This window comes from Phalaenopsis equestris, unplaced genomic scaffold (assembly GCF_001263595.1).
Source record: "Phalaenopsis equestris unplaced genomic scaffold, ASM126359v1 Scaffold000002, whole genome shotgun sequence".
Taxonomy (NCBI): domain Eukaryota; kingdom Viridiplantae; phylum Streptophyta; class Magnoliopsida; order Asparagales; family Orchidaceae; genus Phalaenopsis; species Phalaenopsis equestris.
The window spans coordinates 17,256,776-17,267,779 of NW_018164444.1; the positions used below are offsets into that span (position 1 = coordinate 17,256,776).

The 11,004-nt window shown below is 41.6% G+C and overlaps 1 protein-coding gene across 1 annotated transcript; it reads left to right on the forward strand.

Moving 5' to 3' along the window:
- Positions 1–262: 262 nt before the first annotated feature.
- On the forward strand, positions 263–10,585 carry LOC110023676 (carbamoyl-phosphate synthase large chain, chloroplastic). The gene is made up of 3 exons (XM_020723206.1): positions 263–1,731; positions 6,700–7,395; positions 8,696–10,585. The coding sequence occupies exons 1-3, from the start codon at positions 415–417 to the stop codon at positions 10,241–10,243; spliced, it is 3,561 nt and encodes a 1,186-aa protein (XP_020578865.1). The 5' UTR covers positions 263–414; the 3' UTR covers positions 10,244–10,585.
- The last annotated feature ends 419 nt before the right edge of the window (positions 10,586–11,004 follow it).

The window sequence follows — 11,004 nt, forward strand, 5'->3', positions numbered from 1 at the left end:
GTGCTCAAAATATTACATCTAAATTCGTGCTGGATTATGATAATTTGTTGGTGGCGTATCAAACTTCGAATAGCTGACATTCATCCTAAACCCAATCACGTGTCGCCTGACATCCACATCGTTGACAAACTTCATACTATATGACTTACGGTTATATTCTCTTTTCTATGTATTTGAGGAGGTGACATCGATAAACTTTGAGTGTTAGAACTTTAAATACATAATATTTGGTTCTATGTAAAATCACCCTTTTCTTAGTAAATATATTGTAGTTTGAATTCCTTGCCTATCCTGCTTCGGCAGCTCATTTTCTTCAGCCCCCCGCCGCTAAAACCCTACTTTGGTCCCAAGTAGTAAGAAACAGTGCCAGGCAAGCGTAAAGCAAGAAACCTTCTCCTTCCGCCCTCGCCGGTCATGGCTCTCAGCAACCCTAAACTCTCGATCTACTCCACTATCTCTTCTTCCTCATCCTCCACCTCCACCTCCTTCCCGCCGCCGCGCTCCATCTCCTTCTCATTCCTCCTCTCCCCACGCCGCCGCCGCCGCTACCATACTTCTGTTTTGCAGTCCGTAAAGCCTCGCCCTCTCCGCCTCTTTGCTCGCACCCGTGACAGGAACTCCGATCCCCCGCCGCCGCCCCCTCACCGCCATGGCTCCACCGGCAAGCGCACCGACATCCAGAAGATCATGATCCTTGGCGCCGGCCCCATCGTCATCGGCCAGGCTTGCGAGTTCGACTACTCCGGCACCCAAGCTTGTAAGGCCCTCCGCGACGAGGGTTATGAAGTCGTGCTCATCAATTCCAATCCGGCCACCATCATGACGGACCCCGGCCTCGCGAATCGCACCTATGTCGGCCCCATGACCCCCGAGCTCGTGGAGCAGATCATCGCCGAAGAGCGCCCACATGCGCTTCTCCCCACTATGGGCGGCCAGACTGCTCTCAATCTCGCGGTCGCCCTCCATGAATCCGGTGCTCTTGCTCGCTATGATGTTGAGCTCATCGGCGCCAAGCTCGACGCCATCCGCTGCGCAGAGGATCGCGATCTCTTCAAAAAGGCCATGGCCTCCATCGGCCTTAAGACCCCTCCTTCCGGTATAGCTACGACCATAGAGGAGTGCGCCTCCATTGCGGACGAAATCGGCGGGTTCCCTCTCATCATCCGCCCAGCGTTCACCTTGGGAGGCACCGGCGGTGGCATTGCTTACAACCGCGATGAATTCGAGTCCATATGCCGCGCCGGACTTGCTGCCAGTATGACAACTCAGGTACTCATCGAAAAATCCCTCCTCGGGTGGAAAGAATACGAGCTCGAGGTCATGCGCGATCTTGCAGACAACGTCGTCATTATTTGTTCGATTGAAAACATCGATCCGATGGGGGTTCACACCGGCGACTCCATTACCGTGGCACCTGCGCAGACGCTTACAGATAAGGAGTACCAGAGGTTGAGGGATTACTCGGTGGCTATAATTAGAAAGATTGGTGTGGAGTGTGGGGGATCTAACGTGCAATTTGCAGTGAATCCGGTGGATGGGGAGGTGATGGTGATTGAGATGAACCCTAGGGTTTCGAGATCATCCGCTCTCGCATCTAAGGCTACTGGGTTTCCGATTGCGAAGATGGCTGCGAAGCTTTCAGTAGGATATACCCTTGATCAGATACCCAATGATATCACGAAGAAGACGCCCGCCAGCTTTGAGCCCTCTATTGATTACGTGGTGACAAAGGTGAGAGTTTTGGCTTTCTCATTTTTTTTCTTCATATTCCATTTTATATCTGTTCGTGCATCTTAATATATTGATATATTCTGTTTTTTTTTTAAATTATGAAGTGCATTGTTTATTCTTCTATCTTGATCTGCTAGAGAGCATAGTGCAGTAATTCTGATGCTCTGAAGCAGAAATCTGAATTTTCCTTTTGATTTGGTTTGCATTTCGTTTTTTTTTTAAATCATGTTTCAGGAATAGGGTGCTCTGGACACTCACGTGATTATTGATCTTTGCTGTTTATTTTAGGGGCCATTTGGCGTGAGGTATTTGTAGTGTGTTGCATTTCATTTCTCCTTCATTTCATTTTTTTGTTAATTGATTTGATGCGAAAGTAATAGAAAGTAAAGCTCGGAGAGATTTGAAAGACCACCAAAACCTCAATTTTATCTGCATCTGGAAATCATCTGAATTGATTTAGAGCAAAAGTAATAGAAAATAAAGCTTTGAGAGATTTCCAAATCTTGTCTCATATTTCTTGCCTCTTCTTCGTTTTGACCCCTTGCCTTACCCTCAAGTCTCACTCCTTTATCTTGCCGGCCCTTCCCGCTCCTTGTCGCACCACGTCTTCTCCTCTTGCATTGCTGGCCTTTCCCTTTGCTTCCTTTTCTCGCCTTTCACATCAACACCTTGCCTCTTGCATCATCGCTCTCCATAGTGTTGGAATTTCAATTCATTTGATCTTGTTAGAGGTGGAGCCTGGTCTGATTTCCCGCTCCTGCCTCCCGATCGCGAAACCTGTGCCTACTCCCGCCTTCGACCGCTCACGAATCATTGCGACGTCTCGCCTGGCGTTGATTCGTGAACAACAAAACCTCTCCCGTCTTCCTCTGACGCGAAGCGAAGCATTCCTTCGTTCCTTCATGTTCGTGATAAAAGCTTCGGATGACTCTCCTTCAGTTTTAGAAGTCACGGTTTGAGTTATTCTTTGGTTTCTTCGGGATAGAGGAATGTTTCCTCGGGGCAGAGGAAGAGAAGTGCAAGCGGTAGTTCTTTGAGGCAGAAGGAAGAAGAAAGAAGAAGAAGAGTGTTCTCCCTAGGCTTCTTCTTGATGACTTGTGACAGAAGAGAAATTGAGTTTATTTCTCTGGTAAGTTTATCTTTTTCGGTGTATCTCGGTGTAACTCAGTGTAGAGAGAGAAGAAGAGATAACAACGAAGTGAGAGTGAGAGATTCCTCTTGTCAGTCGAGGTGATCGACTGATGTAAATTCCTCTAGTAGTAAAATCCTCTGCAACTCAGTGGACGTAGACAATTTGCCGAAGCACTTAAATCTATGTGTTCCGCTGTGTTTTTTTCTGGTGTGATTTTTCTCGTTCTATTTTTCGCTTCGTCGATCGTTCTACTGTTTTATTTCTATAGATTTCATAACAACTGATATCAGAGCTTTGTTCGGATCTAAGGAAGAATAATGACTGCAGATGAAGTGAAGGTGTCAGAGATCGAGAAGTTTGATAACACATATTTTGATTATTGGAGGATGCAGATAGATGATTATCTTTATGATAAAAAACTTCATCTTCTGTTATTAGGGAAAAAACCTGAAAAGATGGATGATGTTGAATGTAGGCTGATTGGAATCTGTTGGATCGACAGGTTCTGGGGGTTATTCGATTAACTCTATCAAGGTATATTGCTCACAATGTCATAAAGGAGAGGACGACGACAGATCTTATGACAGCCTTATCAGGTATGTATGAAAAGTCATCGGCGAATAACAAAGTGCACTTGATGAAAAAATTATTCAATTTGAAGATGACGGAATGTGTTTTTGTTGCTCAACACCTGAATGATTTCAATATCATCACAAATCAATTGTCGTCTGTGAAAATTGATTTTGATAATGAGATATGTGCACTGATCTTGTTGGCTTCATTGCCAGATAGTTGAGAAATCATGATGATAGTAATTAGCAGTTCTACAGGTAAATTTAAATTAAAATAAGATGATATTCGTGATTTGATTTTGACTGAGGAAGTTTGCAAGAAAGATTTTAGCGAGGTCTTAGGTTCAAGTTCGACACTGAATGTTGATTTCATAGGGAGATGACATAACAAGAAATCAATATATGAAGATCAAAATCAGTTTAGAAAGCAGAAAACCTGTTGGAATTGTGGCAAGACTGGCCACATAAAGAATAACTGCAGGAAATAAGAATATGGAGAATGATAACGCAAATGTGGTATCTGAAGAATCACAGGATGCACTATCACAGAATCACAGGATGCACTATTGTTGGCAGTTCATAGTTTTGTTGAAGACTTGATATTGGATTCAGAGGCTTTGAATGTTTGCAGGGCAGTGATAGAAGTGAAGAGGAAAGTGGGTCCGGGGCACCAATTCCTATTGTTCTATAGATAGATATTGAAGAACCCCAGAACTATGAAGAAATCTTGCAAGATGAAAGTTCGGGCAAGTAAGAGCTGACAGAACTTTCAGCAAGGAAGAAAACATTGCACAACAAGTGGGCGCTAAAGCGCACATTTTTTTGGCATACACAAAGGATTCGACGCTTAAGCGCCGGCCTTTAGCGCTTAAGCGTCTAGTTTGCTGAGCGCGATCCTGAGATCTTGGCTCTCAGACACCAAATCTGGGTGCCAAAGCGCCCGGTACAATAACTCCGCTTTCTGGGTTTTTTAACTAATTTCGAGTGGTGTAATGATGGGCTGGGTGTAGGTCTTTCTTTGGTGTTCTTCAACAAATTCTGATGAAGGAGAGAAAGATTGGAGAGGAGGATTTCTGGGATCTCAGAATGTGTTTTTCGCGTCTGATCGGAGAATGAAGATTGTGGAGCGTCTTGTAAATTTCTTTGTGTAAGTGTGGAGAAAAAACTTGTGTGAGTCCTTTGTAAAACTATCTAGTTTTCATAGTAAATTTGGGTGGTGTGGCTCTGTGGTTTTTCCCGTTCTCTGGTTTTTCCATGTAGATTTTTGTGTGTTTTTGTCTGGTTGTTTTGATTTTGCTTTTGTGCTTAAATTTATTGTTATGGTTTTCTCGCGTCCTGTGATCCTATTCCACGGTGAAACTAAAAGGAGATTCTTTTAGAGTAGTTTCTCCTAATATATTATAAGGAAAAACTCCAAGGAGAACTCCAGAATAACCTAGAAAGATCTAGGGCTATGTATGTATATAAGAGCATAGTGCACAACTATCTATAAACTAGATTATTCTAATGTAATATAGAAAAGTTTCTTAGACTTAGAGGGGGTCTCCCCCTCATTTGGAACCATCCAAGATTACCAAGTATCCAAGTGTTATAGTCACTTTTTCTTAGTGAAGTGTTTCTTTTTCCAATACTTCTTCCAACTCTTCTTTCTAGAGTATTTTGTGCTTACAAGTCTAAGCATCGTGAGAGGTCGATTTAGTGGCAAGTAAGAGCGTTGAAGCTTCACGGGTGACTTGATATAAGTTAATCCGTGACATTATGCTCTTCTTGTTGTCCGCTTCTCTATTTCCTTATGGCATCAGAGCAAACTGGAAGATCTTGTCTACATGTCACAACCCCATGGTTTTACAATCCCTCAATACCCTCACCATGTTTGTAAACTAACAAAAGCTATTTATGGCCTCAAACAAGCCCCAATTGAACGGTACTCCATTTTTTTGCAACTACCTCATCCATCATGGCTTCAAACATACAGTTGATCAGTCCCTTCTTATTAATCAGCACAACAACATCGCCATCTACCTATTAGTATATACATGAATGATATCCTTATTACTGGCAATTTCACCACAGACATTACGAATCTCATCCACGCTCAACAAAGAATTCAGCCTAAAACATTTGGGACCTATCTCTCACTTCCTAGGTCTCTTCTTATATAATACCACCAAGCTCACCAACCTGCTGCAATTCTCAGGATTGCTCGATCCTAGATCTATCCTTGCGGATCTCACCATTCTACTACCAAAACCACCACCTCTCAAATCAGGAGCTACACCACTACCTGATCCTTATCAATGTTGTCGCCAATTCACTGTGATGGCATCTCAACAATAGCTCTAGCTCACAACCTGGTATTCCACGACCGTGCCAACAACAACGACCACCTTTATCCCACTAAATGGAGTCGGCTTTTTTTCATGTAATGATTTTTCGACAAAAAAATTATGTGTTGTTGACTACCTAATGCAACCCACCGCTTTTCGCATCCAGTGCTTGGGACCCGACAATAATAATGTTATGTTCCACGCCTGCACCAAATACATAAAAATGTATTACTGCTTTATCAAGAATCATTTAAAATATAGGGAAATCAGCATCCAACACATCATTTCTTTGGATCAAACAATCGACATCTTCTCCAAGCCTTTGCCAACAGCCAGACGTCAACAGATCACAAACAAGCTAACAATCCGCTACTTGGATCGTCATCGTACATCAGAGGTTATTTTGGGAGTACAGGGGAGTTATATCCGGGTTATACCGGAGGTTACAAGGGGGTATAACCCAAATATAACCCCATTGTACCCCCTGAATAACCCCTGATGTACGCAGCGCTGCGTACATCTTATGTACGCAAATATTTCTCCATCTTGAGGGGGATAATAAGCCCTCTGTCTCCTTTGCCACCCGCAGCTCGTGAGAACAGTGGTCCCAAGTAATAAACCTAAACACAAACTGTAGAGATACAACAAACATATAGCTAAAGAGTTGGGACTTATTCCAATTTGCCTTTTTGTGGTGTATGTTCTGTAGCCATGCATTTCAATGGGCACAACCTAGATTATTGTTTACAATTTTTTGGTAGAAATGCAAAATTGTTGTTTTGCATTGAACCCTATTAATCCTGACATGTTTTTTATTTTTATTTTTAATGATAACCACATCATGTAAAGACTATTTCTAGTACTATATGCAATCTAATTGAATTTTCATTCATATAACTTATCCTGATTTTTTTTTTTATTTGCACAAACGTTGTAGATCCCACGCTTTGCTTTCGAGAAATTCCCTGGTTCTCAGCCGATACTGACCACCCAGATGAAATCTGTCGGCGAGGCAATGGCTTTGGGGAGGACCTTCCAAGAGTCCTTCCAAAAGGCCGTTCGATCTTTGGAATCCGGTTACGCCGGCTGGGGCTGTGGGCCCCTCAAAGAACTTGACTGGGACTGGGAGCAGTTGAAGTACAGCCTTCGAGTTCCCAACCCTGATCGAATCCATGCCATTTATGCGGCCATGAAGAAAGGAATGAGAGTCGAAGAAATTCATGAACTCAGCTTTATTGACAAATGGTTCCTCTCCCAGCTCAAAGAGCTTGTAGATGTGGAAAATTTTCTACTTTCCACAAGTTTAAATCAACTTACAAAGGATGATTTTTATGAGGTGAAGAGAAGGGGGTTCAGTGATAAACAGATTGCTTATGCGACAAATTCGGATGAGAAAGAAGTACGAAAAAGACGAGTTTCTTATGGCGTGCTCCCGGCATATAAGAGGGTAGATACTTGCGCCGCCGAGTTTGAGGCAAATACTCCATACATGTATTCATCCTACGATTTTGAGTGCGAGTCGGCTCCGACTAAGAGGAAAAAGGTTTTGATCTTGGGTGGTGGACCGAACAGGATCGGCCAGGGGATAGAATTCGATTACTGCTGCTGTCATGCATCATTTGCTCTTCGTCAGGTTTGGATATCTTTGAATTCCAATATTTATGTCAGTACCGTAGTTCATGCTTCTGTTGCTCATTACACACAAATTCGAGGCCTTTACTAGCTTAAAGAATGGTTTTTTTTCAATATTATAAACCTTTTTCGAAGATTTATATACATATTAGTCAATTCTTATGTATTTACATATCTAACACCTAAACTTCAATATTTACATGAAAAATTTACATATGTAGCACACAATTCCTATGTGTTTGCATATTTTACACCTAAATATTCATATTTACATACATAGCATTTTAGTTCTTTAAACCTTTGCATGAAAATGTGAATTTAACTTTTTTTAAAGTAATAGTAGTACTATTTTTGATGTGATATTATAGATTTGAGTGCTATGTGTGCAAATATGAAAGGTTAAGTGTGAGATAGGAAAATACATAAGAATTATGTGCTATATATGCAAATGCCCTTTTTCAGCCGCATACCACCTTACCTATGATTGAAAACATGTATTTCACTTCTTAAAAGTTAAAATGATGGTATTTTTTATGTGCTAGGAAAGATTTGAGTGTTATTAATGTAAAAAATCAAAGTTTTGGTGTTAGATATGTAAATACATAGAAATTGGATATTTTGTATGTAAATGTCTCTGCATTTTTATTTTTTTTTATAATTTTAGGATTCTTTACTTGCTTAAAATTGTATGTTTCAATATTATATAAATTTTTGGAAGATATACATACATATCACTCAATTTTTGTGTATTTACTTTTCTAACATCTGCCCTTCAATTTTTTTTTTTTTATACATAACACCTTTACCTATGATGCATGAAAATATGTATTTAACTTTTTAGAAGTTAAAATGGTGCTATTTTTGATGCGATATGAAAGATTTGTGCAATATAACTGTAAAAAGCAAAGTTTAATTGTTAGATATGTAAATACATATAAATGGGGTGGTATGTATGTAGATGCCCTACATTTTTTTTTTTTTTTTGATAATTTTAGCATTTATTTTCTTTGATACCAGCGCTTTGATATTACATTTCAAAGTTTAACAAGTTCAGTTTTTTTCAATCGCTTGCACTGTATTTACATGCCTTACGCCTGAACTTTCATATTTACCCACATACCAATCACATAAAACATAACTCTATCATCATTTATATGTATGTAAATATAAAAGTTTATTACGTGAGTTATGTAAATACATAAGAAGCATGTGTTATTTAAGTAAATTTTCCTTGTTTATACTGTGATAAATATTGTCAGCTACTGATTCTTAATTGCTGAAAAATGCTTGTTTTGATTCAGGATGGACATGAAACGATCATGATGAACTCGAATCCAGAGACCGTCTCGACCGATTACGACACAAGCGATCGTCTCTACTTTGAACCCTTGACAGTGGAGGACGTCGCCAATGTTCTCGAGATCGAGCGGCCTGATGGAATTATAGTGCAGTTCGGGGGCCAGACTCCTCTGAAGCTCGCCGTCCCCATACAGCATTATCTGGAAGAGAACAATTTGATGTCCGCCAGCGGCGCCGGTCCAGTAAAAGTTTGGGGAACTTCGCCGGATTCGATTGATGCCGCCGAGGATCGAGAGAGATTCAATGCAATCTTGAACGAGCTTCAGATCGAGCAACCCAGAGGCGGGATAGCGAAGAATGCAACTGATGCCTTATCAATCGCCTCCAATATAGGTTACCCCGTCGTCGTCCGGCCGTCATATGTCTTAGGTGGAAGGGCGATGGAGATTGTTTATACCGACGAGAAGCTTGTTCAGTATCTCGAGACCGCCGTCGAAGTTGATCCCGAGCGACCGGTACTGATCGATAAGTACCTTTCAGATGCTACTGAGATTGATGTGGATGCAATGGCGGATTCTGAGGGGAATGTGGTCATTGGTGGTATAATGGAGCACATAGAACAAGCCGGAATCCATTCTGGCGACTCGGCTTGTTCTCTTCCTACAAAAACCCTATCGAGGAATTCCCTCGACGTAATCCGTTCATGGACAACGAAACTCGCGAAAAGACTCGGAGTATGTGGTCTCATGAACTGCCAGTACGCCATCACAGCCTCCGGCGATGTCTATCTTCTCGAGGCGAACCCTCGGGCCTCCCGCACGGTTCCCTTTGTTTCCAAAGCCATTGGCCATCCTCTAGCTAAATATGCTTCTCTGGTTATGTCTGGAAAGAGCTTACATGATATAGGATTCACCAGTGAGGTGATCCCGAAGCATGTTTCGGTCAAGGAAGCCGTTCTTCCCTTCGAAAAATTCCAAGGTTGCGACGTGCTTCTCGGGCCGGAGATGCGCAGCACCGGAGAAGTCATGGGAATAGATTTGGACTTCCATGCCGCATTCGCGAAGGCGCAAATTGCTGCTGGTCAGAAGCTTCCTGTGGATGATAGCAAGAAGACAGTGTTCCTCAGCTTGAACGATCTAACCAAGCCCCACCTTGCATCCATCGCTGGAGGATTCTTACAACTAGGGTTCCGACTCGTCGCAACTTCCGGCACTGCTCGGGTGCTTGAGCTGGAGAACTTACCCGTGGAACGTGTTCTAAAGATGCACGAGGGTCGACCCCATGCTGGCGACATGTTGTCCAATGGTGAGATAGACATTATGGTGATAACCAGTTCCGGCGACGCCTTGGATTCCATAGATGGAAGACAGCTGCGAAGAATGGCACTGGCATGTAAGATTCCATTAATAACCACCGTCGCCGGAGCGCTGGCGACTGTGGATGCACTGAGGAGCTTGAAGCTTAACCCAATAAAGATGCTGGCTTTGCAGGACTACTTCGATTCGGCTGTAGAACAAGTTGGTTTGAGAGCTGCTTCCCCTGTTGTTTAGGTTTCAATTTCTTGAGGTAATTCTCATCCCATCTTCGATTCATCTTTCTCTTAGAACTTCCATGAGCAGGCATTTTGTTGTCATCATAGCATATTTGTTTTACTTTTTTCTCATGCTGTTTTATCATTTTTGTTTTGATGATGAATTGGTGGCTTGTTGGTCTTTTCCTTGTGTTGGGCTTAGGATTTTCAGAGTAGATTTAGGGTCGTAGAATAAACATTTCTTCGCTAAGCAAATGAGTGGGATTTGATTATCTTTTTAGACGAACATGAATAATAGTTTGTTTGGTTATGTTTGGCTTGATAAGAGCTCGATTATGATGCATTTATATTTTAAGATGTTAGAGTATGCAATACTAAACACATATAGGATATCACATTTGCTTGACACTTATTTAACATGTTTGTTTGATTTAAGAAATATACGTGCATATTCAACACACGTATCACTAGGGTTGTTAACGAATTGAGCTGGGGCCAACTTGAAATCGATTTGAATAGATCGAGTTCGGATCATGGGTTGTTTTGTTCGTTTTCGAGTCAGCTCGGCACAAAATTGAATTGAGCTTGATTCAACTCTAAATCAAAATGAGCTTGCTCAAATTTAATTTATTTGGATCCGTTCCAGGTCAAAATTGCCTCGAAATCGAAACAAGAGGGCACATATTAGGTTATTTGGATCTATTCTAGCTCTAAATCAGCTTGTAGCCTGTCATATTCAATTTTATGTAGCATTATATATAGTTTTTATAAATGAAAAAA

Bases quoted from the DNA above. Each gene is read 5' to 3' on its own strand.
- LOC110023676 (XM_020723206.1), top strand. From the start codon at position 415: ATGGCTCTCAGCAACCCTAAACTCTCGATCTACTCCACTATCTCTTCT. The intron at 1,732-6,699 runs GTGAGAGTTTTG...CAAACGTTGTAG, and splicing joins TTGATTACGTGGTGACAAAG to ATCCCACGCTTTGCTTTCGA. The intron at 7,396-8,695 runs GTTTGGATATCT...GTTTTGATTCAG, and splicing joins CATCATTTGCTCTTCGTCAG to GATGGACATGAAACGATCAT.